The following is a 27,408-nucleotide window of genomic DNA, read 5'->3' as shown; positions in this document are numbered from 1 at the left end:
CCCGCGTCACCTCGGGGTGACAGGCAGCCCGAAGTGACCCAAAGAGATGCGCAGCATGCAGCAAAGGAGCGTGGTGGGCATGGCCCTGTGCGTCTCCAGCTGTGCCTCGGTTTCCCTGGGGTTTCTGGCCACCCATAGCCCTCTCAGTTCGGTTTCCTTGTTGCGGCTCTTTCATCAATAAAAAAGCCACTGAAACATAATCTCTACCATAATGTTTATTAAATAGTAATTTTAAAAGGTTTTTATACAAATCATATAAACACAGTTTGATTTTTTTTTGTTTGTTTGGTTTTTTTTTTTTTTTTACACCGAAGAATCACAGTAAAAGCTCTGTAAGTCCATAAGTCCTGGCTCAGCCAGTGAACGGTCAAACACCTTGAACTGCAAACCTTGGAGAAGTTCCATTTCTGCATATAATTTCTTAATGGTTTGATTGCCCATGCTCACCCCCCACACCTTCCCACAAAATTAAATAACCCAGCACTGCAGCCCGCCCGTTAGCAACACGTCCTCGCCACGGGAAGGGTGTGGAGGCAACAGCCCATTTCAGCAAAGGCATTAACACCGATTTCTTATTTTTTTTTCTTTTCTGAATTTCACAGAGGGAATTGCGATCAGCAAACCTAATCTATTTGCAGAGGAGGATGCAATGAATTGAATGCACTGACGACTTTCTTTTTTTTTCCCTGTTGAAGTTACAATCAAACACAGTTTTCCGTAGAAGAACAGTAAAGCACCCAGCAGAGGTAAGTGAGGTATCAGCTTTGCAGCATTATTGGCCTGCTCCTGCCCAGCAAGCGAATGTGCGTAGGCCCTGCCCCGTCTGGAAGGGGCAAGTGGGACACGCAGGGCAGACGCTTCGCTGGGCCCATGCCAAGTTAGTGCCAAGATCAGCAGTACTCTCCTGCCCCAGATCAAGAGATATATTAACACGAGTCAGTCCCACGGAATAAGAAGTCACATACACAATACATACAGAGAATTCACGTGCGTGTGCAAACACACTATTTCTGAATATATGTATATACGAACTCTTCTCTCTGTACGTCTACGAGACACCATAACGTCACCTTTTTAATTATATATTTTCTCCTATGGTTTGCCTAAGTCGACTTTTCTACTGTATGGTCCTTTTCCATTCATCCTTCCCCTCTCCTGTGATTTGAAGGGGATAAAATCATCAAGCAGCAGCAATCCAGCTTTGAAATGGTCTGGTACATTTCCTCTTACTGCCTGTTTCTTTTGTACAGTAAAATAACACCCCTGCGGAATTTGTCCACGAAGAATGCCAAAAGAAATAAGGTGATTCGAAAGGGGAATCTGAGATACATTTACTGCTGTTTCTGTTGGGTGCACAGCGTGAATTAAAAAAATGAAGGTCTTTGTGTGTGCGCGTCTCTGCGTGTGCGTGTATGAACCGTGGATGTTTTGACGACACAGCTGCTGATATCTACTTCCCCAGTAACACATGCGTCTTTCTTACAGCGGAGAAGATGGATTTTTTTCCTAAAAACTTGCTGTCTGATGGAGCTCTTCATGAAACACTAGACAAATGTTCCTATTCCCACGGCACGGAGGAGCAGCTGTGGCACTGTCCGTGCTCATCTCCTCTCCAGATGTTGCTCGTCTCCCCAAACACCTGCCCTCCCACAGGATGTGTTTGCAGGGGCTCTGCAAACTGAGCTTCACAGCACATCACACCTTCGGCGCTCTGCGGTTAGCGAGGAAAAAAAAATCCATCCTCAACCCAAACTATTTGCTAGGCAAAATGTAAAGTCAGGACATGTCAGGTGTTTCCAAAGAGCCCCTGGAAAGCAAACTCAACATGCTGGAAAGGTTTCTCGCTTATGTATGTGCAAGCTGATAAGGGTGATCTGTCTGTACTGAATTGGAAATGAAGGCATTGGTTTGGGCCCCAGCATTTGAACTCTTTTTCTCCATTAAATTGTTTTCATAACACTCCTCTCCCACAGCACAGTGGTAAGTGGAGAGGTATCAGCTGCCAGACAATGTAGCCAGACCACTTGAAAGTAGAAGGACCAGACTTCTTCAGCCGGGCTCTACCCGGTAGAGAGCGGTGAAGAAAAGTGTTTTGCCGGGGAAGGACGAAGGCCTCACTTGTTGTCTGATACAGCACTGATCATCAGATGGAGGAAAAATACTTCTTCTAAGGCACTTGTTCAAAGTAAAACAAAACACAGCTCATAAATAAAACTTCTGGGTTTTGCTACTGATCAGGAGCAGCGCAGCTTTGCTCCAAAGGGGATACGACGGCAGCCGTTTGGTCCAGCGGTGTTGACGGCACCAGCTCGTGCCCCCCGAGCTCCAGAGAGAAGGGGAGCACCATGAAGGCGAGGGGGGCCAGCGGGTGCAGCAGCCGGGCTCCCGGAGCCGTGGGCATGGCTCCAGCCTCCTTCCCTGTTCATTTTCCCTCCCTGGCACTTCGGAGAGGCCTCGGCACTGTGCCTCAAGTCAAACCCCGAGCGAAGCCCCCTTTCCAAAGCCGTCGCCTGAGCACCGGCAGCTTGACAGGCTCTATCTTTTGTTTGCTGCAATTTTCTCATTATAGCAAAAAGAAAAAGAAAAAGGGCAGGATCAAGAGGGGTGGGAGATTCAAAGAAAGGCCTTCCTGATGAAGGCCTCAGCTGTTGCAATCCAAGATCTGGATTTAATAAATGGCTCTTATTCACAAATCACTTTAAGGCTCTTCAGCTTCTCTCAAAGAGGTGCTTCTACACATAGGGTTTCCTTTCTATTTTATTTCTTAATGATTTCAGAAAGGGCTGTTGTTACCATCGACACTAAAGCCAGTATCCCACCTTTCCCCCTACTAGGAGAAGAAAAGTTGAAGGTAACAACATGCTTCCATTTTCAGGACTGGAAACTGTAGCTTCCTGGACTTAGTGTGAAGTGCACAAATCCCTACAGCTAAAACGATATCTGGATGGGGTCGAAAATGGATCAGGTCTCCATCTGTGTGTGTGTGTGTGTGTGTGTGTGTGTGTGTTATTTCCAAAGACAGGGTGGCTGAAGAAATCCCTCAGCCTTCTCAGAGGCTCACCAGAGAAAGGAGGTGGGAGATAACAATCAACATTTAGTTTCTCACATCCAAAAGGTAAACCAGTCTCCCTCACCACGTCCCAGACACTCGCATCAGCAGAAAATGAAGATGAATCAACAAACAAGGGTCTCGGTCCCTCCTCGCCCGGCACAGTCCAGTTTGCGGGAAAGCCCGCTCGGTCCTGGCGGAGCGTGACTCACTGGTGGGACCTGGCGGCAGGAGCAGCGCCTCCCCTCGCTCCTCCCACACCCCTCGTTCCCCGTTATGGCATTCAGTTCCCATAGAAAACAGCAAAAAAAGTACCCCCCCGCCAGCCCACCTCACCGGGTGCAACACCGAGGGTGATCCCCAGGGCACCCATCAGGCCTCCGAGCAGCACTTCTGGTGGTTCATCTTGACCTTGTGCTTGATGCCGTCATACAGCTCGAAGTTGTAGTTCTCCAGCGTGGTGGAGCTCCGTGAGGACAGCCCAGCGTACGAGCACGTGCAGTAGAGGAGCAGACCAGCGCAGATGGCCCCGAGGAGGACGCCAAGGGAGCTCATCGCTATGATGGTCACCAGGATGGGATCCAGGGTGTAGAGCCAGCTTTTTTCTTTGTCTAGCTTCGGGGTTCCTGGAGAGTTAGTAGAGAACAGTGTGTCGTTCCTATCCGATCCAAAGTAATCTGCAGTGGAATGGGCACTTATTATCCAGGGATCACTTTCCCCTCCACCACCTTTATGCATTTCTTACTTGGAGTTGTGATGGCCTTACAAGAGTATAAGCACCACCATGGGTATATCTCAGTGGGATTTGCTAACCCAGGTCTAGAAGTAATGCAAAGCACCAAACTACCAAGAAAGTTAGGCACCCTAATTCACTTTTACATCTCAGGCTATGTAAATAGCATGCTAGCATTTTACACCCACTGAAACTCTGGCCCTTCAAGTGCCATTGGGTTCAAAACTATGGAGACAATCTGTCACAGCTCCCAGACTTAATTTTCTCCATTTACAAGTCAAAATGCCATGCAAGCAGCAATTAATGCTTGAAAGATCAGTTCCACTTGTCCTAACACAAATACAATATATTGACTTTGCAAGATTGCTGGCTGTTGAAAAAGGAAAACAAGAAAAGAAAATTAATGTCTTCATCCAGACACTAAGCCACCACTTCAGTGTACATTCTTAAGCGTGTTCTAGCTCCTAACACCCACTAAAGCTGAGGTTTGTGAGTAATTGTGGCATCTGATACTGAAACACAAGCTCCTCCAGATAAATTGCCCATGTGGCATTTGGGTACCAACCTGGATCATCGTTGTCTTCAAAGTCTTGCTCAGAGGTCAGAAAGTCATCCTCCATTCTTGGGAAGTTCACTAGAACAACAAAATGGGAAGCGCTGTTTGTTTAAAGAGGCCTTTTGCAGGCATTATTGCCACTGGTCACTGGATTGCGAGACCGGCCAGAAGAAAGCAATAGTTAAACTACTGCAAGGCTCTTCCTCATTGAAGGAGGAAGAACTCTTCCTCTTCTTCCTTTGGCCAAAGTCAGTGAAGACTCTTGCACACTTGAGAGAACAGGATCTTCCCACTACATCCCATTTCATGGCCACCAAATGACTAGCTTTTAAGAAGAAAAGAGAGCAAGCGAAAGCAAAGAAACCAGATAATTTTAATAGCACTAAAATATTGTCATTGGTGCCTGCATAATTACCATAATTCACTATTAACATGTTCAGCGGTATTATTCTTACAACTTTGAATAGGATCTTAGTGCCTATCATTACTTGCCACTAATGCTAGATCCATTTAGCACACTCTACTTTTCATCTTTTCCCATACATCTTACTGGACACAGAGCTTCAATGACCCAGTTTCTGTTTGGGTTTCAGATAAATTCATGGTAATTTGAGGAAGTCATGTACCATCATTATATGTTTTAATGCAAAAGCTGGTTGAAATGGAGAGAGTGGGAAATGGGTGTCCATATCTAGGCATTTATGTTAACATTTCTCTGATCCAAATTCCTTTTAGTGGTGACATTTCTTTTTATTGTTCAGCTCAGATCAAGCACTAGTAACCAAATGCACATGCTGTAATCTGAGCAGAACTAAGTTATTTTCCTGTGCAGTCTTCCTAGCATTATCTCTACATACAGTTACTATGGCTCTTTTCCAAAAGAAAATGCCCTTTCATTTCAATCTGCTTAGATTTTTCAAAGCTGACTGTAACTTGGGTTGCTCAACTGAGAAGACACCTCAAAATGATCAGGAATGCAGAAAATCAGGGACTACTAGAAAGCGGTAAAGTCACACCTTTGAAATAGTTGTGGTTGAAAACCAAGGCTGCTTTGCATCTTGTGCAAAAATGGCAAGAAGAGTTTAAAGAGGTTACTTATGAACAACCAAAACCAAAGAATGTAACTTGTGCCTAAAAAGCCATGTACAAAGAAATTATTCAAAAACCTTATAAATGAGTATTTGTGCCCATTTGCACAGAGATTTAGGACTTGAAAAGGCCTCCTGAATTGTCAAATCCATTTTTTTGCTATCCCAGGCAATGGTATCAGGCAAAACCTGCCAGTGACATTTCAAGGTTCACTTCCAGAGCAGGGGGCTCTGCTGAACATCATGCTGCCCCAACCCCACCTTACACCTGCCTGCAGTGATCCTCTGTGATGGTACTAATGATACCTTCCCAAATACCCATTCTTTGGTCAGAATTGTCTTTTGCCCTCTGCACTCAAAAGATTAAGGGATTTCTTTGAATTTTCAAGTGAACCTGGCAACAGGAACACACAAACCCCAACACTCTCCCCTCCTGATAATGAGCTCTGTGTCTAGTGAGCCAGGTAATTAAGCTGACTCGAGGCTGCTGGTAGCTTGTTGAAGAAACATAGGTGCACACCATCTTCTGTAAATCCTCACTTTAGCAGCAAGTTCACATGATTTCTCAACACTTCCAGAACTGACAGGCCCAGATGGCAACATCTTAGGGCTGGGAGAACTGCCTGAGGGCCTCTTGCAAACATTTAGAGCCGAACATGTGGAAAAATAGCTTGCAAAACAGTTCACACGTGGAGACGTCTGCTTTGCTAGTCCTCTGTCAGAAGACAAGCAGTGAAATTTGTCATCCGTGTCACCCACACAACCCTATGGAAACTGTAGGTTGCTCGAACACGAGCAAAGGTTGAAATTGGACCACGGTCTGCCCAAGGAGCCCACGTGCGGGGAAAGGCCGTTAGAAGTCTTTTGCCTTTCCGTATTGTAGCTCCTCTAAATTTTGTGTGAGAACAAGCTAGCAATTTGGTGCTTTTTTATTTCCCAGGGTAGCCTTGAGGGAAAAGCCAGAAAAAACAAAGTATCGGTTAATCAACACTTTGAAAAGAACACTAGTTCTTGCAGCCTGAAAGCAAGGAGCGCTGGGAAAACTTGAAAAGAGAGAACATTTATTCAAAAAGCCCAGCCCAAAATCTATTTACTCTTCTAGCAATTTTCCCAATTCCCCACGCTAATATGACTCCAAGTGCCGCTTTAATGATATCTTCCTCCTCGCCCATTCTCCTTCCTCCTCAGGCCCGTGATAGGCCCTCATTCTTCTGTTCCCCGCACACCATTTCCTTGCTATCAGACTGTATGTTGTCATGCAGGGCTCTAAGCCGGCTTTGGAAAACTGTAACTCCATGTTTCTTCTTCCATACTGGGGTTTCTCGAGTCATTAACAGAACCAGCTCTGGCTGTGTGGCTGTCTGTGGGAATTGAAGCTGGTGGTCTCAGTTCAGTTCCTAGCAGAGATGATTTCCTGTCACAGAAACTAGCCTGCTATTCGTCATCAGTTAGGCTCCGTTGTGACAAGGCTCAGCAGTATTGTCACAAGTGGAGCAGGCCATGGGAAGTGACTCCCTTGGAAAGCGGTCCCCAGAAAAGCCCTGCAAGCTGCTGGGCAGAATGGGAGAAACATGCATTGCCCTGTGCTGTGGAGAGCTGCTTCCTTAAAGGGCAGCTTTCAGGCACAATTGACTTTTTGCCTTTTAAAAGGAAAAAAAATATACTGGAGAAGGGTATGCAAGAAAGTTAGGGGAAACTGTATTTAAACATGAGGAATACTTTCTCCTGAGTGAAAGGCCCTTTTTAAAGCGTGTGTGCTAAATGATGGCTGTGAGCACCTAGCCAGCCATACCCAAGAGATGATGTTAGTGATGCTGTTGGAAACGGCCAGATGCCGAGAAAAGGCTGTTATCTGTTGGATCTGAGAGCACTGCCAGCTAAAAGGCTAATTTACGGGACCTGAAAAAGAAAGATGAGATTCTAATCAAAGACAAGGAGCGACTTAAGTACCACATTCGTATGAACTCACATGGAGGGAGAGCAGGAGAGAATTAGTATTTCCAGAGATTAAGGAGCTTTAATGTACATCTGTTTTAAAATAGTAGCAGGGGCGGGAGAGATTGGGCCAGAGAGGGGGTTACGGGAAGGGGGGGTGACATGTGCTCGATCTGCCTTGCCAGGGTGGACGAGGGAGGCACAAGAGCAGACGAGGTTCTCCGGTGTCCTACCACAGACATGTATGTGCCTCTTGCAGGAAAGCTCTCCAAACCTGCCCAAGGCAGCTCACCTCTGCAAAGCTGAGGCCAGTATATCATATGGACTGGCATACATTTCCCATCACCACACATGCTCAACACCAGCCTGCCTGCACGGGGTTACCAGCACTGCCCAGTCTCAATTGCTGGAACCTAGACACACTCCTCCAAGGCAAATGACCACCATCGAGAAAAAAATTGCTGTTTCTTTCTCAACTGACTTTGTCTGGTGTAAGTCCGGGCACCAAGCGCTGCCTCCTGCTGGGTCCCTCCTTCCCAGGGCAGAGCTCTGTCACTGTGCATCTCTCTACACACAGGCATTTGCAGTTGGTGGCCTCTCGGGCTCTCTCTAGGTGAACAAAATGAGCCCCTCGGCAGGGCGTGCCTTTCCCAAATGATATATGAAATTTGCAGCAATTTCCAGCCCTTTTTGTTGCCTGCCTGCAGCCTCTCTGGCACACGGGAGTCTGGCCTGGAGAACGCCTGGGATGCACTCCTGGTGACCTGCTCCCCACTTCCCACAGGGGTCCGTGGGCTCTGGGGCTGCACCAGGGCTGCACCAGGTGATGGTGGCTTGTGGGCTCTGCTACCTACCGTCTTTCACTCCCCAGTAACATCTGCGGCTGTGCCTCCTGGTACAAAAGAGGGGTAGCTGGCTGCTCTCTGGTCCTTTCCACAGTGAGGAAACAACCGTGTACTGCTCACTTGCCTGAAAACAGCAAGTGCCCTCCTATGGGCTCACCTCTCTCTTCTGCTGCTACAACATCCATCTCGGCTGGTGCTACCCTGACCGGCAAGGGGAGTACCGGAGATGCGCAGCTGCTCTGCTGCCAAACAGCACCCATGAGGGCCTGAAACATTAAATCCAGCTAAGCCCAGAGAAACGGGGTCAGACACTACTGCTCCCCAGCCTTGGCAGAGAGGCAGCACTCCAGCTCTGCTCTCATCCTCGCTTTTCTCCCTTTGCTCATTCCCAGCCCTTTTCTCTCTGCAGCAATAGCACGACTCCAACACACATCATTTTGTTTTGACACAGCAGAGCAGCCGCCGTGGCCTCGCCTTGACACCGCTCCGTTTGGCGGCGGCAGCGGCGCAGCGCTGCTCCTTCGGCTGGGAGCCCTGGGGGCTGGGGGAGCGACACCTCCCACCCTGGGTGAATGTGAACGGGGAAGCACTTCTCAAAGCAGCAGCACAGGCACCAGGCAGAAACACTCCCTCTGAATCCCCCACCGCTCTATTTCCAGCCGAAAATCTGCCTCACTTCTCTCTTCCCCACTCCTCCAGAAACACACAATGACTTCAGTTTACAAAAGGGCTAAATCCCTGCCAAATTTCAAATTAAAACAGTGCTTTGGCTACAGCTGAGCATTAAAGAAAGCAAACAAGCAGCCTCTCCCCTCGCCCGGACACCCTCCGCAGCACGGGAACCTTATCCTCAGATTGCCTTGGGGCTGCCCGGCAGCAGTGCATGGTGCGCACTGCGGCACCAGCTTCAAACTGGGGGGCACCAAGGAGCCTCCTGCGTTCCTTGGGCCTCCCGCCTGCAGAGAAGATGGGGAAGCGTGGCTGGGCAGGTGAAGACTCCCACCGAAAGCGCTCAGAGATGTGAAGCCAGACTGAGGCAGGCAGCTATTTCCAGCCCCGGCGCTGCTCTCCGGCACGTGGCACCCTGCCCTCGCCGCACGCATGGCAGATGGCCAAGGTGGCTGCCCAAAGCGGGGACCCTGCCAAACCCTCCCTGCAGCAGCCACGTCCCCCGTTGCAGCCCGACCCTTTCCCCAGCGTGTCCTGCTTTTGCACCTCTCCTCAGCGCCGGCACCAGGCCAGGGAAACAGTGGTGGCGGCGTGCGTGCGTGCGTGCGCACGGCATTACAGTGGCATTATACAGTGTGGTTTTCCTCTCCCCCTCTCTTAGTGCTGGACTACCCGGGTAAGGAGCCGCCGTTCGGGTTCGGCGCTCCATGCTGGAGCTCGCCAGTCCCAAACTGAGCAGTTCCTCAGCACAAGGGCAGCGCTGCCAGTCCGTCGCTGCCGCGCAAGGGCTTGGAGCTGGGGGAGAAGCTGGCAGCTCTGCGGCATCCTGATATGTTTATCTCCCTCCCCGTTGTTGCTGTTTGTTTTACAGTGGCGACGGCTAACGACACTATTCCTCAAACTGGCAGTCACTGCTGCTAAGAGCCGGCAAAGCCACTGATGGAGGAGCTGTGGCGGAAAGCCAAGAGGCTGTCCAAGCTCGCCTCGGGGCCCTCGCCTCGTGTCTGCGCGCCTCACTGCTGCCCTGACACGGGGTGAGCTGGGGCCGGCCCCAAGAAAGTCAGTAGGTTTTCACAGGGTTTCTAGAGGGGCAAAAATCTCAACACAGTCCTGTGCACAATCTGATTTCTACCTTATTCCATTGCATTCACCAGCAGAGGCATTTCAACCCTGCCCAGGAAAAAGCCAACCTCGCCCTTACAGCCCTGGGTTCCCTGCGCCAAGTACCATCTTGCAGGTGCTTGCCCGGGCAGACCTGGCTCCACGTCCAGTCTCCAGGCTGGGTGAATGAGCACTGTGCTTTGCAGCCTGCTCCTCAGCGACCATCCATCTCGGGCACGCTGACATTGCCCAGGCAAGGCACAGCACAGCCCTTCCCACGGCACCCTTTAATTTGCCAGGCCACCGCTCCCCCTTTCACACTCCCGTTTGCCACCGGCTTTGCCCCATCGCTTACACAGAGGGCCCATGGGCCCTTTCCCACCAGCCGCACGGAGTTGCTTTCCCTACAACATGGCAGCAACTGCAGAGATGAAAAGACCGACACCATCACCGTGCATAAAACCAGGGAAGCCACATCTGGACCCTCCTCGTGGTACACAGGACACATCAGACTTCCACCCTTCACGTCACTCCCTGAAATATGGAGCCCTTACTGCTACCCCAAAAAGTTTATCCCCTTTTTTCAAATAGACTCTTAAACCCCTGAAGTTACCCGCAGACGAGGTTGTATCCAAATCACACTAAGTTTATCTATTTTCTTAAACAAAGTGTGCTACTTTTAGCTGCTTTCTTCCCTATGATGTGCTGCAGCCTGAGCAGCACCCAACTCTCCGGTCAATCTGGCTGCGGCGCATATGCGGAATAATTAAACCCTGAACAATTCCTCCCTTTTTGTCCGTTTACTTAACAGAATTTTTTTCTTCCTTGTTGGGAAGCCATCAGCCAGTCTCTCCCTCCCTGTTTTTCACATGTGCATATTTGTTTTGAATTTTGCCTGGACAGTCACTGAAGTGTACAAAATGCAAATTACAAGTGTATGGGCTTTGCTGTACAATTAGAGCAAAAAAAAAAACCCACAAAAAAAGCACGGCACAGGTCCTCAGCTTTGCTTGTGTTTGAACAGCCAAAGCGAGGGATCACATTTGAATTATTTTTTTGTTGATCGCCTGAATTCCTAGTAAAGCCAGGAAGTTTCATTGCAAAGCTGAGCTGTATGCCAAGACAAAGAGTGTGATAGAAGGAAAATAAATGCAGGAGGGGAAGAAAAACCTCTCAAACTGGCAGCAAAATATATTTCACATGAAATGTGATGCTGCTGACTCCTTTGAAGGTGTGAAAGGTGCACCTAGAGAAGATGGGAAGGAGAAATGCTGCAGCAGAGGTCCCTGTAACAAGCTGGGAGGACTCGGGTGGAGGGAAGGCAGGGGACACACACCTCTCCAAACCCTTGGTGCCGTGGCACCCGGGCCACTCCCGTGCAGCTCTCCTATGCAGCCCGACATCCAGAGGCCCAGCAAGGATTTCACGGAATGCATTGCCATTTTCATTATTAATTTTGGTAATGGCTTACCCAGTTTTCATTGTGCTCGGGGACAGAGCGCGCAGCTCAGCTGAGCTGGCAGCTGAGCTGGCCCCCAGGGCCCCGGGAAGTCAGATGTCCTGCCTCCAGGGGCCCCGGCCAGAGAAATTCTGCATAATCACATTGAGCAATTTAGCACTTAAGCAGTGTTAGCAAAATCCCCACACAATCCCAAGTGTCAGTCCAGCCGCCCAAAACTCCCACTAAGGACTGGTACAAATGTAATGGATCTAAAAGCCGCTATTAATGGTCCAATCCTGAGTGCAGTGAGGCAGGGTGCGCACACCAGCTGCACTGCCGGGGAGCTAGGTCTGCACGCAGCAGAACAGGAGCTTCACTTTGCTAAAGGAGATACCCCTGATGCTCCAAAAGAAAACATGCAGTTTTAAAACACTGCTTCATTTCAACCAACAGCGTTCTCATTAGCAAAGAAAGAAGAAGGAAGAAAAACCCCAGATATTTGTATAAAAATATCATCATTTTATTACATTCCACACAATACATCTTCAAAGATTTTCAAATTTCCACAAGATATTTTTCACACACAGGCAACTGGGCAACGCTGGGGATGTCAGGGCTCGAGGAGCGGGGGATAACTGGGAATAAAAATCTCGAAGTGACGTTCTGTTTTGTCTTTGGTGATTTTGGTTTGAAAGACAGGGTGCCACATTCTCCTCTCTGACACACCGATGTGCACTTGCTAAGTCCATGGAGGTGAACCTGGTCGAAGCGAGGGGATTGTCTGACCTAGGGAGATCGAACTGACTTTGGAAACGTGACGGTATCATCTGCTGACATGGCTTGGGCTGACCTGCAAGCGCATGCCAATATTTCACATCGGCTTTAATTTGCAGCTGGCTGAGAGGGGATGGGATTTCACATCACAAACCGTATGCACCGCAACACCAGTGCTGTGTAACAAGGAGGCTCATGAAGAAAGCACCCCGGCCCTGGAAGCCCCTCTCCAGGGACTTCTAGGTGGCACCACCTGTAAGGTGACAGGAGCTCCCCCAGGTCCCTTCCAGCTCTGCTGGGACAGGCACGTCTCCGCCACCCTCAAAAAGTTGGCGGGAGCCAGGCTGCGGTGGGATGCTGCCCCGAGGACCCACCACCCCCTAACGTGATCACCATGCCAAATCACCCTGGGGTTTTCTGCGTTCCCTGCACGTTTTAGACACTTGCTGCTGCAGCTGAGGGGCTCCCGCTGAAATCTGTTAAGTAAACAGCATGAGGAGCTGAAACAGGCTGCATGAATAAAGGCAGGGAGGGAGGGGATAGTGACACCCCCATCAACAGAGACCCCTTGAGGAGAGGGCTCCGCTGCAATAGGGGCAATACCACGTACGCACAGCACCGTTTGTGTTTCCACTTTTTCCCCAGACCAAAAGGAAGTTCAAGACTGCAGGGAAGTTAACAGAGCTGCTCGTCTTGATTCATTTTATGCAATATTCATGGGCAAAGGAGGGGTGAGGAGCACTAGCAAGTTTAGGAGGGGGGAGGGAATCTGATCACTTGTCACAAATGAACACAAACAAGATGGAGAACCTTGCTCACTGGAGGTACTTTTTTTGCCTGCAAACAGATTAGAGTTAATGATTCAAACCACTTTTGCATGTCATCATTCAGTAATTTATATAAGGCATTTCCACTACAATACGCTGGGCCATTCAACAGTCGGAGGCATGTTGGAGGCTCCATCTCACCTCCCTGGTTAAAACAGCAGCAATAGCCGGGCCCTCCAGGTGCGCCTGCTAGGCTTTGCTTGCTAGATGTTACTGATGCTTTAAGAAGCCGAACATCAGCAAACACAAAACTAATTGACATTCTAGAAAGTCAACTGGCAAGTTTTATGATTCAGCAGCTATGAATTGGGCAGAGGAAAAAAATCAGACCCAAAACCCAGAAAGGGGAATTATACTTGTTCCTTGAACATTTCTAGCAGAAAGACAAGGAGGAGCCCTCTCCCCCTTCCCCGTGTAAAAGTAAAAGCATCAGCACCCAGAGCGAGGATACTTACAAAATAAATAAACCTTCAATTCTCAAGAAACTACAGTATTTAGCATCCACCTTAGACCTGCTGAAGTCTATGTGTTACCCTAAGGCTGGCTTTAACAAATACAAACAAAATATTCATTATGAACTTCTCTGATATAAGGCAACTTTAAATAGATTCACTTGCAGGTGGGGGAAGAGGAGGGTCCCCCCCTCCCCCACTTCCAAACAATGGCTGTGTTATCATGTTGGCTGCAGAAAGAATAAGATGGAGAGATCTTACTTTTTGGATGTCTATGAACCTCTCTGGATTCTTCTAGCCATGTGAGGTGGACATTCCTACTGTCCAGCCTGGCCTCTTCTTCTCATTTTGCACCCGAGACATTAACGCTATCAAACAAGAAACCCAGCCAAAGCTAGATAAGGCAACAAAAAAGCATTGCTCTCTTCCCCAAGTAAACAAATCAGGGTATTTACCATAAACGTGTCCCAGACCTTCCGGAGGGGAGGCGGGAAGGGGGGGGGGAAGCATTCCCTGTGCAAGTAGAAGCAACAACAAGCAAATCAAAAAGGGGCTGTTTCTAAATATACATTCAGTCAGTCAGACGCGCGTTCTCCCATGCACACTCGCATACACAGATTTAGCACACACGCGCATGAGCCGCACACACAAGCTTCCAGGCTCACCATCAAGTTTCCTTGCAGGTTGCCTACTGGGCGGAGAAAAAAACCCAAACCAAACAAGCCTACCAACAAAAAAATATTCCCCAAACAAACAAACACAACAAAAAAACCCCACCCGACACCCCAAGAGTCCTCGAAAAGTAATCGAAAGGGAGCGTTCACTTCTGAAGTGAAGGGGCGGTGTGTCTCTTCTGGCGATCCAAGATGCAGCATTAGTTTAGAGTTTGTAAAAGATTCGGGGAGGGCTGGGGGGACGGAGAAGGGACGGAGATGTCTAAGAGTTCACATGTATGCTAGGTAAGGAAAAAAGTGCAAAACTGAGGCAACGTATTTGAAGTCTTAGTTTCTGTCTGTCTGTCTGTTTTGTGTTTTGTTTGCTCTCTTGTTCCTGTTCGGCTCTCAGCAGCGTGAGCAGGGGTCTTGCTCTAGTTTTATGGTTAGGGTGGGCTCCACGGCCACAGGGGCCCCGTTGGCATAGTGGGAGGTTTTGTAGGTGATGGAGTGATCGCTCTTCTTGGCCGCATAGCGGAACCGGTGGTAGTGGAGCACAAGGGCCAGCGCGACGGAGACCAGCACCACAACAGCACCTCCGGCGGCAATAACGTAATACCAGTAGGCTGGGATGGGCTGCACTGACACCGTGTCCACTGTGGGCTCGGTCCCTGGCAGGAGGGTTGCCCCTGGGGAGGAGACACAGAACAGGGTTGCTAGGTGGGAGGCATGCAGACGCACAAAAAGAAACACATGCTTTCAAGAGTACAGCACCGAGTAACATGAGGTCCCAGGGCCGCCTCTGGATACGGCGTGTGCTCCTGGTGGGGAGCACAGCCTAGCGTTTGCTGAGCCCACATATTCAAGGGCCTTTTTCTTCCCTTTTAATTTATCAGGCTGCCTGGATTGCAATACAAATTCCATATGCACGCTATTATTACTGTTATTTCTGGCATCAACAAATGGTTTTTTCCCCTCTTTTTTTTGGCCTTCTCCAGATGAGCCGCCTGGTTTTGTCTCCACATGGCAGATGTTGTCAAGCAGTGACAAAACACATCACGTTCCTAATTGGAGGAAAAGCGTAATCTCATATGGCCAAGGAAGTTACCACAGGAGACTGGGAAAGAAATTACAGGGAGAAACATTTGTCGTTCTTATGGAAAAGACAGAGAAGAAGATCTCTCTCTGAAAGTGCTCTGCACACAGATCTGGTCTCACTAGGTGCCCCATTCACAGACTTACAGATTTCCTTATTATTTTTTAAAGCGAGAAAGGACGGCAACGATTATTTACACAGCACAGGCTGCAAAATTCAACCCAACACTCACATAAGAAACTCATGCTCTCTGCAGCTTAAGCAAGCCAGGACTATGAATTCATGCTGATAAAGCAAACACATCTAGGGAGGGCTGGAAAAGCACCTGCTTCCCTTGAATTCAAGGGCAGGCAGCACCCATGCTCAGCCCAGCAACGGTTAACCTTCCTACTCTTGCAGCTGCAGCATGTTGCAGGGCATGGCTGCAAAGCCCTGCTCTCCCTTCCCCGGTCATCCTGGGACAGCTCGGCGCACATCTGGTGATCAGACGCGCGTAGGACCTCATTGCCAGTCCACAGAAGCATGCACGCACACGTGCCTCCGGCAGGCACCGAGGAGAGGAACGCCGGTGCCTGTGCTCACGCCCACGGCCGAGACTGGCTCTGCGCTATTCCACCTGCACACGCTGCTCCCACTTCCCCAGCTCTGCTTGCAGGGTTGAGCTGTAAATAACTTGGGAGAGATGCACTTTTGTACCATGTTTATTTACTGGCTACTTCAAGGGGGCCAAAGTCCCTGGGGAAACTCTCCAAAGGATTTGCTCTTCTGCTGGACACATCGACCCCCCCAACTCTGCTTGCCCTCTTCTCTTGCCCCCGGCCCACTGGCAGGGGGCAGCCCCCTGGTTAGGTGCCGGCAAGCAGAATTTTGGGGGCTCCTGTGGGTTGGTGTCAGCTTATTGTTGAGCTCTGCGCTAACCATACGCCAGCTTGGTTTCCTGAGTAGGCTCGGAGGATGCCAAGGGGAAAAAACAAAACTGTGCAGGATGCACCCGACTTTGCTAGCAGCAAGGGCATCTCTCAGCATGGCCTCCACCCTCCCCTCCAAACAATGCCCTACCAGCTGAGCCACTCGCTGGCAAATTTGGGATGGTGATGGCTTTTCTGCTGCTGGTGGCACAGAAGATGAGGCAAAATGATGGTTCCTCCGCCAGTCACAAGGCTTTCCTCCCTTCCCCATCCCCTAAAACCCAGGCACAGGGAGTAAAAATAAGAATGAACACTGCACCCAGATGCATAGCTACAACAAAAAAAACCCTCAAAAGCAAGAAGAAAAGCCACACAGGCAAGACAAACCCTGCTTTTACAGAGCAGGAGGCTGGGAACCACCCACATATTTGTCATTATAGGCAAGAAATTCGGATGTCTCAGGAGAAGTTTACCTGCCAGATGCGCCGCCCTCGCTGCATCTCACCCCAGCCACCCCTTGCCGCCAGGAATGGGGGTGGCCCCATCCCTCCTGCCCCCTGACGGCACCTGGGGAAGGGGAGTACAGGCTGGGCTGTGTGTTGGGGGTGGCAAAGGCACGGAGCAGGCAGCCCTCCGACCTCCTCCTCTACCTTCACCGGCCACCCGGGCACAGGGGAATGAAAGCAGCACATCCCTGAGCCTCCCTGAGCGCTGCACTGCACAGGGGGTGGCAGTGTGGGACACCTCGCGGGGACCGCCACCAGCCCCCCGCCGGGGTGAGCATGTTCAACACCGCCCTGAGCTTCACTGAGAGCCCGTTGCTGCCTCTCACTGCAGATCCAGCTGGCCAAGCTGCTTCAGACCCACATGCGGCCCACCGACATCCCCAACGGATCAGCAACACTTCGCCTGTGCCTGACAGCACCGGGGCGTGGGCCTGACCCCCGGGAAGATCGCAGGTCTGCTCGCTGTGCAGAGGCCACTTGTGTTTACGCTCGGTGACAGCCTCTGCTTACATAGCGCCTTCCTCCAGCAAGAGGTTTACAGGCAAACAGCCTCTCACACCACTGATATGCACTGGGCCCTGCTGGTGGAAACTGGGGTGGGGAGAGGGGGGCAGGTGTCAGGGATGCTGACAGCTCCCGAGCTTGCGGGCGAGCAGTGCTCTCCTCTGAAAAACAGAGGGAAGGAAGGTTTGCACAGCCTCCCGACGGCTGTACATTGCCTGGTGCAGGGCTGGGAATACAAAGGGTGGGTCTGGCCATAGAGGAGCCCCTTCCCCACACACCTCTGCCCTGTGCCTGCCTGGGGATGGAGGGAAGCAGCGTGATGCGCCCCAGATGATCCTGCTTGTGGGAGGGATCCCTGGGGGACCTTGAGGCAGCTGTGGGTTCAGTACAACTTCTGCTTGGCTCTGACCTGCTCCAGATGTCCCCATGCAGCAGCCAGGGCTGCAAGTATGAGGGGTGGTGCAGAGCCCCTCCTCAGCCCTGTTTCCGCACCTCGCAGCCCTGCTGAGGAGATAGCAGAAGTCTGGAGAGTTCATTTAGCAACTGAAGTCATTAAGGAATCACACTCAGTTGTCTCTAAGCCCTAACGAAGCCAATTCCCAACATTAATGATTGTTCTTCCTTACACTGTCAGCCACTAAATATAGCTGCCCATCCACTCAGCACACAGCGCTGATGTTATCTGCTCTGTTTTTACTGGCTCTGCTGCTCTCTGGAAGTTTTCTCTTATATCAGTGGAAAAGTTCTCTGCTCAGGGAGATGGAAGAAAAAAATCCATCTTCTTAACTTAATAATTTTTCCACTCCCCTTTGCCTTCTGCCACACACACACACACACACTTGCCCTTCCTCATTTATTCACTAGGGCTCTTGTCTTAATAAAGGAACGCCTCCCGCTGTTGCTGTCAAGTTTGTGGGTGCTGTGTTTATGCACGGCTTAGGACACCGGTCAATGGAAATCTGATTTAATCCCTACAGAGTGGATGATTTAATGTGGGTGTGCTGCTGCGCTCACACCTCCAACCTGGCCAGGTACAGCCCCCTCCTCTTCCCAACAGGGAAGACTCTACAGGGACCAGTTCTAGAGCTGTGCAGCAGAAATCAAAACCCAAAAGAAGCAAGAGCAAATGTCATCTGGGGAAAAAAAAGGAGAAAATCCTTTCCAGAGAGCCTCCTAGAGGGCTGCCTGCCTTGCTCTGCCACTGCTTTGTCACAGCTCGTATTCCTCTCTGAAATCACTGACATTAACGACTGTGGACAAGCAACACAGCTGGACTTTTCATAGATGGCACAGATGAAAGCAAGTATTACCTTCATTTAATCTGAATGCCACAGAACCAGTGTCAGCCTCAACCTCTTAACTGCTACCTTTCATTTCTCCAGGAAGATAACCCTGTCTTGATTTCAGGATACCTGGTGTGGGAGAATCCACCAGTCCCAAAGGCAAATTCTCCCCATGGTTTGTCTCCACGCTCTTTGGAATAAGTCTCTTATTTTTAACCTGGTATTTATCTAACTCCTTGCTTCGAGTTACTTGTTATACCTTTTCTTTAAGGGTGAGATGCATCAACTCTCAAATGCAGCACAGTTTAAGCACACTTGACTGGTCTTGTACGATCCCGACCCACCAGCTGAAAGATATTCCACCCACACAATTCTCTTATTATTTGCCTTGTGATCCTGGAAGGTGCATGTTTTCAGCTTTGCTCCCAAGTCAGGAGAGGAAGGATTTGCTATTATTTTTAATGGCATCTGACTTTTTCAGCTCATCAGGTAATTGCAAGAGTGGGGGCTACAGAACATCTCAATACTTCCTGCACAGTCTTTCCTCTCTGTCTCTCTTCTTTTCTCCAGCTAGGGACTTCTTCCCCTCCTTTTACCCTCTCCTTCTGTTGGGTGTCTCTGTCTCCCTCATTTTAATTACTGCCTTGCAGTCTACGATCTTCATCTTCACTTCTTCATATTTTCCCTCTGCATTTTGCTCTTTCCCTGGTCACTTCATCCCTCTGTCTCATCTATTCCTGCCCATCAGCCAGGGAAACCTTTTCGACATTTTGCTGCAGTTGCTCACCTATTGTGACCAGTGCTAGGATGTCCTTGAAGGAGCTAGCAATGGGCAGGAGCCCACTGGCATAAGCTGGCGAGCTCCTGTGTGAAGGGGAGGTGTGCCTGCAACAGCACCTGCCTGTGGTGCTCAGGCACCTCACTGTGCTGGGCACACCAAATGCTGTCCCTACCCAGCCAGTGTGCCCTGGGGAATACGATGGAGAAACGGAGGCATACAGGCAGCAAGGCATGGGGTGAAGAGGAAAACAACATGAGTTAGCAGGACTTTGGGTAGACTTGGTGTGAGGACCCAGAAGGAGGTTCAAACTGAAGATGACACACATGTTACAAGCCCCAGAAGACAAGGATGGTGTCTGCAAAATAGGTACCAGCCCAGGCCCAGGAGAACATGGAGTGATGGTGTAAGTAAGGAAGGGTTGTGAGGCTTTAACTGTCAGCTGAGAATATTGCAGCAGCTTTTCAGTGACACCACAAGCCTGAGTAGCAGATAAATAAGCAAGATAAAAACAAGCAAACCCAAATTCCTAGTTGTTACAGTATGGGTATGACTGTAAAATATGGTGTTATGCCCTGTGCATGTCCCTCCCATTGGTAACGCTCGACAGCCTGCGTCACACCCCAGGGACGGAGTCGTGCACGTGACTTCAGTCTTGGTGTCTACTTTTCCTTTACTGCCACATCTTCCAACGCACGTACCCACCAGAGACAGCTTTGCCCTGCACAGAAACGTAGCTGCTTCTAGGGTAGAGCCCAGCCATATCTTACAGCCCACCAGCAGAGTAGGGGATGGGAAGAGTATGGACATCATGTCCAAGTGAAAGCAAAGGGTGCATTGACTGAACTGACAAAACAACCTTCAAAGTTAAGGGGAGCCCCAAGTTTGCTCTTCATCACAACACAACCCCCAGATGCATTCCTGAAGAGGCAGGCAGGAAAACAAAATCCAAAATCAAAACACAGACAGACTAAACTGATCTTCCCCACAAAAGCAGACAGCTTTTCCCACCCCAGAGCAAGACAAACAGCATCCCCACTGACTGCTCAAAGAGCTAGGCAGTTTTTCTGAGTTCCTCACCTTTTCTCTTACTCTGTAGGTTTGATCAGAGAAATACCGGTTTCTACCCTCCAGGCTAGTATTAAGCTATTAAATGCACTATTTCACCTTGTTTTCCTTTTATTGACTGTCACCTTCAGAGCTCCTCATGGCAGTTTGCTCTCCCACTTCTACCTCCCAACTCCCTTCCCCTTCCAAGCAGACCAGCCCCACCCTCCTTCCCCAGCAGCTCGAACACCACCACTGCCAGAGCATCTATAAACAGCCCCCCCCCCCACTAACTTAAGTCACTGACACCTCATTTCACTTTTAATCGGCTACTGGTTTTTCGTTTAAGTCTGTTGATAATTATCCTTTATTCCTCAGCCTTCCCATTTTGGGGTCAGCTGCTCTTCAGGAGGGCGAATGCCTCATGATGGCAGGTTTCCTAATGCTATTCAGTCCCAAGACAGCAGGACTTGTCTGTTTGCCTGCTCCCTGTCACCTAGCAGGAGTCAGAGGGTGCCACCTCCTGCTGCTGCGGCAGGGGAGGTTTAGCGCACACTTGCCATTTCACTGCTCAGAACATTTGCTGTTTGTACAAGCACGCACATCGCTTTCCTTCAATGTAATAGCCCATGCCAGCTGAAAGAAACCACTGAGAGAAGTGCAGTTTTACCTGGAAAGTAGAAGTTCTCACCTGGGAAAGCTGTGATGGGTTCTGCAAAGGAAAAAACCAAAAACTAGTATTAGAGAAGGGAATATTACACACAAGGCCACAGTTCATGTCACTGTTGATTTGCAGCAGCCAAGTGGAGCAGGCGTGCAGCTCTGCCCCACAGAAGCCACTCGCTGGGAACAGCACAGGATGCCAGCCAACCTCCCCAGGACAGGGAGAAACCTGCCTCAGCTGGGGACTGACCAGACACAATAAGCTTCAACTCAGACACAGACTTCAGAGAAAAATATGTCCGAGGTTGAGGGTCATTTGGATTCAGCTGGCTGGCCTGAGTCATCCAAAGACAAAGCCCCACCTGGCCCAGTCATGAAACTGTGAAACTCCCTAAAATTTGCAAGAGCAGTTTGGTTTCTGGCTCAGCTCTGGCATCGTTATTCACATGGGAACTGTGTGGCAACATCTGGGCATCGATGCCATGCTCCTCTCCATCTCACAGTGATAAGAAACAAAGGTAAGTGATTTTTTTTCTTTTCTCAAGATACTTTGAAGAAGTAATCTGTTACAAATTACTGGATCTGAAAAGCAATAATCGGTACTTATTACTGATTACCTTCTGGCAGAAGTAATAGACTTCTGATTATTTTTAGATTACTTCTGCATTATGCCTGTGAGTCACAGAAGCAGACTCTGGCTCTACTGAGCGCTATGAAATCATCACTCAAGTTCAGAATGTGAATGACACATTTGTCAAAGGAAAAAATTATTGTGACTTATTAGTGTTCTTTCACGCTAAAAAGGAATCAGATTACTTCCCAGGATTACATTTGAAAAAACAGTAGCCTGTGCTGGAGTCAGCTATTCTCATGGCTCTGACAGGGAGAGAGCAGCACTGTATCTCTACCATTTCATTATTATTTTGGTGACATCAGAAATGACCTATGAGTTATGTTAAAGTTTGCAGTGGGAGCCCTTGGTTAGAAATGATCTGAAACAAACTGTCGTTATTGGTTTTAAGATTCCCATTCAACTTCCTAGAATGGGTCAAATAATTTTGTGTAGCAGTTTGGTGTTATTTTTATGGCTGGCAACACTTGAAACATTATAATTTATTAATGTTTTTGTCTGAAATACTAAGTTTTAGGTTCATGAGGCCCAAGATACAGTAACACTGGAGCTAGGTGAATTGCTGAGCTCAAAAGAAGTTAGATAGGAAATGCTATTAATGTTAATCATCAGTCTTGCTTCTTTTTAATGCCATAGAAGGCAAGGGATTAAAACACCACTGTCAAGCCTTAAATACAGGGAATTTGACATATGGAGTATTAGCTCTTTTGGCAGATGGGAGACCAGCAGATTTCAAAGCATCAAAGAAACTGGGACCAACGGCGCTCAAGTGCATCTCTGGGGCAGTCCTGGCCCTCTGTTCTATTATTAATGCTGGTTCTTGCACCATCTTCACCATCACCTGCCTGCACAGGGCGGCAAGCGACGCAACCAGCCCTTCCTAGGCACAATTTGTCCTGTGCCTCATCCCCCGAGATACACCCCTTGGAAGAGAGCATCTGTCCCGCTTGGGTTAGGAGGCACCAGAATCCTCCCCTCCCTTGGTGGGGGCGAGGAGAGCAGCTTCACTGAATGGGGCCTTTCAAAGCCCAAAGGGGAGAGAGGCTCTGCTCTTCCTGACTTTTAACACCGACTTCAGGATGGGTCAGACACTTTGCAGGTGTTTAACAGTGAAACACACCTCTCCCAGGGCATGCAGAAGAGCAGGGCCTTCCTACTGTGGGCAGCTCCCAGCACAGATCCCACTAATTGAATATTACTGGTCCCACGTTCAGCTGGGATGGCTCTAAATCTACAACCAAGCTAGATGGCGACCAGAGTTATCAGAGTGCATGTGCGGATACACCAGCTAGAGGAGCAGGGCAGGGCAATGGCTCCACCATCAAACTGCTAAAATACACTTTTTTTGCTCTCTTTTTTTTTTTAAAGTCCTCTCTGTCTTTCACATTGAATGAATCCACCTGGCTTTTGGCCTGGTTTGGGGAATGGTGAATTCTAGGACAAAAATTTCTTTTGTTATTCTGTTAACATTGCTGTAAAACCCCTCTGCTATTTTATTTCTTATTAGAGAAGACTCCTTTTGAACTCATCGGCGCCTCTAAGTGTGTAATACTGACTGACAGCTGGTTTCTTTTGTCCAGCACTTTCCTTTTAAATTTGGTGTATGTCCTTATCACATAGAAGAGTCCTCGGTAACCCTCGGCTGCTCTTTCAGCTTTGCGCGGCAGAGACATGTGCTTCCTGCCTCTCACACCAAAGCAGCCAGAGCCCCCATCCCCCAGAGACTGACTCCCCCTCATTTCTTTCATGGACAAGGAAAGTCCCAGCTGACATCCAGAAACTCCCAGTAACTCAAGCAGGGGAGAAGTGGCCCACTGGCAGCCTGCGAGTGAAAGGTCTCCAGCCCCAGCTGACCACCCCCACCACCCCTGGCCCCCATGGCCAGACCTGGCACGTACCCATGCAGTTCTCCAGCGGGATGTCTGTGCCTAGCCGGATGTCATCGAGGGCGAGCTCTCCCGAGTGGCCATTGCGTATAAATCCCTCAAACACAATCTGTGAGAAATCAGGACAGAAATGTCAATGCTAAGCTGGGAGACAGAGAGTGGCTGCTGTTCCTGAGGGAAAGGGCAGGAAATCTGCTCCTGGCTTTCCCTGCACACCTGCAGGTGACCTGAGACTAGTCCTGTTTCCTTGCCCTGCCTCTGCCACCCCTTCCCCAGTGAAAGCTGCCCCAGGTTCGGCAGAAAGATCATTACCTGGCCTGGCAGCACTTGGCTTGCAATTTGTTCAATGAAATGCCTCTCGCACGGAATAAAGACTCCGTGAACCAACGTTCTGCATTGGAGCCCACCCCCCAGCCCTTGCTCAAATTATGCAAGTGGCATAACACTGACTTACAGCAGCAGCAGATTTGGCCCGTGGTATTAACTGGGCTATGATCAGAAAAAGGAAGGGAAGGACACAAAATGCACAGCTACATTAACTGTAAAGTGCTGTTCCCATCAACATTACATAAGAAGTATTGAAATGTTAGAGGAGAAGGGTCAATTTATTCCTACTTAATCACAGGCAAAATATATTTATAAAAATAAATAGAGTCGTTAGCTCTAAGAACTGCTGAGTGGAGAGACTTGCATTATTTACATAATGATGCCATTATTTAGCTAATGCCGGTATATTCACATTTAACACATAAAGTAGTCAGCCAGTGCCCATCATTCTTATCTGTAGGCATATTGTGTTTACTGGCATTTTATTAAAAGCCAAACACATGCATGCAAACTAGTCATGCAGCTCCAGAGCAAAGCTTCTGCTTTATATCTCCCTGCCTGCTCTCGAGGGTCCAAATAATTTCCTAGGGATATGTATTTCACAAACCTCCTCTCCCTATTTTAGGTGCCCCCTTTCATCTGGGGTGCCTGGGCAGCCGGGACCCATGCTTGCCCACAAGGACACCTCCCTAAAGGGCTGGGCATCTGACTGAGCAGGGACAGAGTGTCAGAGCTGTTGGTCCCAAGCTCAGGCCATCAACCCACGTGGGAGGCAGCAGTTTGGAGGGGTCAGTAACCTGAGAGCAGCAGCTCCCCAGGTCAGGGTCGGGGCTGGGAGCAGGCTGGAGCAAGGCTCCCTGCCAGGGTGGTCATCGAAGTGCTGCCTGAAGCCTGAAAGTACATGTTTCCTTCCGCTTTGGAGGGTGCTGGACTCCATGCTGATGCTCCTTAACAAGTGACAACAGTAGCCCTGGCTCCCTGGCAAATGGCACACTGCCCGGAAGGGCTAACCACGCCAAAGGCACTCCTGGAAGCAGCAGCCTCGCCGCGGGGTGCTGGCATGGCCGTGCCAGAGGGGCTCAGGCGGCTGCAGCGAGCAGCATGGCTCCCTCCAGCTCATCCCTCCCGCCTCCACTAATCTGACAGGGGGACAGGGCCTTCATCCCACAGCGCTGCACCCAGCCCTCTGCTCTGGTCTAAGGTATCCAACAAGTGGATTCACAACAAACCTTCGTTCCCTCTTCTTTCTCCCTGTTAGCACTTGCAGCCCAGCCTGAAGAAGGGCTGTTTGCTGCCTACCTTTAAAAGCTGGCTGTGCCCCCTCCCAGCTTCCCACTTCTCCTGGCTGCAGGGTTTGGGTTTGCTCCCCAGAGCTGCCTGCCTGCCTCTGGTCAGACTATCTAATGACCATCAGTTGTGGGGGGAAAAATGCACAAAACAAAATGAAAAAAAAAAAAAAAAGGGAAAATATTTGCAAAGTGGGAGATTGGAGGAACGTAAAAGGCAACAGGCTGAACAAAGGCCCAAGTCTGTGCAGAAGACAGGCACTTTCTGAATAACAAACAGTGTCGTTTAGTTACTATGGTAACTCGAGAAACACAATGAAAACAGTCACATTCCCTAATGATGAATGGGACCTGGCTCTGAAACACTGAAATAAAGATGCCGGCCCGATCCAGCACACCTTCCCCGAGCATCTTACCCGGTACTCCATGTCGTAGCTCGGCAAGATGACGCGACCTTCCCTCCACTCCTCCCCTTGGTCCTCCATGATGACCCACAGTGCCTTGTGCTCCTGGCTGGCTTCCCGCCAGACCCGCAGCATCACCCCGTTGCTGCCCCAGGCCTGGTATTGGAAGACCATGCAGACAGCGCTCTGGGGCAGATAGATGGTGGGGCTGATAAGCCGGGCTCGCTGGCCTTCCCTCCTTCCGCTGCTCTGCAGCTGCAGGTAATTCTTGCCATCTATTCAAAGAGGAAAACACCGATACATTATTTTCTGTGGCCACTTGCAACAAGCGTCTCGCCTCCTGCCAGGTGGCTTTGGCAGTGCCGGGCAGGCTCCCACACCCACGCCCGCAGGAGTGGGTGTCTCGCACCGGCACCCTCCGTGTGCACAGCAAGCCATGCCGCCGCTGCGCCCTGGGCAGGGCGTCGAGGAGCACGCTTCCCTCGCCAGCCACCACTGTTTGGTAGGAGACCGACAGCAAAACCAGAAAGCGGTAAGCTGAAGATCGACATAATTAGGAGAAGTTAAAGAGCAGTTATTGTCAGAAGCAGTGACGCCACGATAATGACATTGCGGGGGTGGGGGCGTGTTTATTCTGCTGGGAGCTTGCTCAGCGAACAAGCCTGAGGTGGGTTTTTCTAACCGCTGGTGTTGAAGACTCATCTTGGGATGGGGATCTCAAGCTGTGTTCATCCTGCCTCTTTTCATCCCCAGCAGTAAATACTCCACAATCAGGATCTAGCTGACAATTTTGTTTTGAGGATACGCATGACAAAATGAAAGCCTGGCTCTCAGTTTTTCTGTAATGCAGCAAAACAGCCCCTAAAGCACAGCTCAGAGGAAGAACGTGGTCCCAGTGAGTGAAGTATGCACAGGTGATAACCGGGTAGTTGCAAATTTGAAGGTAGCTGAAATACATACAGCAGGGGATTCACTTGCTTTAATATTACATTTATATTGAGCCATGCTTTTTGTCAGTCCTCAGGGAGGAGATTCAGTATGTTTGATATCCCAGGAGAAGTTCAAGGCTGAGACTGGAATTGGAAATACTTGATCTGAATACCAACAGCAGCAAAAGCCCACGGATACAAATCCCCGGGCATGGCTGATTTGGTCTGGAATCAGTGGTTTCCAGCCCTCTCTGATGAGAAGCCTCCTCAAGGAGTTTCCCATTTGCAGCTTGGATGCCTGAATTCCCTTAGCACAGACTGAAAGCCAAGCGTGTAGCTGATCAGATCCTTACGTGTCCCCCGCATCAAGACCAATGGCAGGACAGAGTCCCTTGGGTTGCTCTGACTGCAGTGCCTGCAGTACAAGGTGACACAGACAGGCCAATGACAAACATTGCCGTATTTTGCGTTTCACGCAACAGAGGGATGAACATGCTTGCTCTTGCTACACAGTGGGCAAGTGTCACTGATGCTTCATGCAAGCATGTGCAAGCCCTCCTGCAGCCCAGGGGGGTTACCTCTGCCCCAGGACCACAGCTCAGGCTCTGTCGCTTCCTTTCCCCACATCTTAGCCCGCTGCGCTTGACAGGCAAAGCTCTGAGCAGCAGCTTGCCTCCTGCTTGCCCTGCTCCTTCTACGGCTTCAGTGCCCACAGCAATGGCAGGAAAGCAGCGTCTGCACTGAGAATGCTTGCAAAGTGCACCCAAAACATCTCCAAAACTTAAACCAGAGAGACCTGAACTTAGATCCCAGTTCCTGAGCATCAAAAGACAGGTCCCACCCAGAAAAGAGCGGCTGACGTCGTTGCCGCTCAGCAATCCGGTGACATCCCAGCCCAAGGGAGATGTATCAGTGGCTGCACAGCCACTGGCCCTGCCCGAAGTTTGTCACTGCCAGAGAGCTGGGCTGAAACCAACCACCGTGAGCTACACAGCTTTCTAAAATAAATATAGGACAAGACAGTGGAAAGATTTGCC

The 27,408-nt window shown here is 49.7% G+C and overlaps 1 protein-coding gene across 9 annotated transcripts in view; it reads right to left on the bottom strand.

Annotated features, from left to right (window-relative positions):
- Window positions 1-200: 200 nt before the first annotated feature.
- The window catches only part of NRP2 (neuropilin 2), a 90,607-nt gene continuing 63,399 nt past the window's right edge, over window positions 201-27,408 (bottom strand). For 3 of the 9 annotated variants that reach the window (XM_069781659.1, XM_069781658.1, XM_069781666.1), the window contains 5 exons: window positions 25,455-25,717; window positions 23,438-23,534; window positions 20,916-20,957; window positions 4,348-4,416; window positions 201-3,726 (listed from right to left, as the gene is read on the bottom strand). In XM_069781659.1, coding sequence (XP_069637760.1) covers window positions 3,422-3,726; window positions 4,348-4,416; window positions 20,916-20,957; window positions 23,438-23,534; window positions 25,455-25,717 — 776 coding nt within the window. In that variant the 3' untranslated portion in view covers window positions 201-3,421. Of the gene's footprint in view, window positions 3,727-4,347; window positions 4,446-11,915; window positions 14,813-20,915; window positions 20,958-23,437; window positions 23,535-25,454; window positions 25,718-27,408 lie in introns of those variants that run through there. The other 6 variants (XM_069781663.1, XM_069781660.1, XM_069781664.1 and 3 more) reach the window with 6 other exon arrangements.

This window comes from Haliaeetus albicilla, chromosome 4, assembly GCF_947461875.1.
Source record: "Haliaeetus albicilla chromosome 4, bHalAlb1.1, whole genome shotgun sequence".
Taxonomy (NCBI): Eukaryota; Metazoa; Chordata; class Aves; order Accipitriformes; family Accipitridae; genus Haliaeetus; species Haliaeetus albicilla.
Note: the sequence above shows the minus strand (reverse complement) of the source record. Positions and strands in the feature narration are given on the sequence as shown.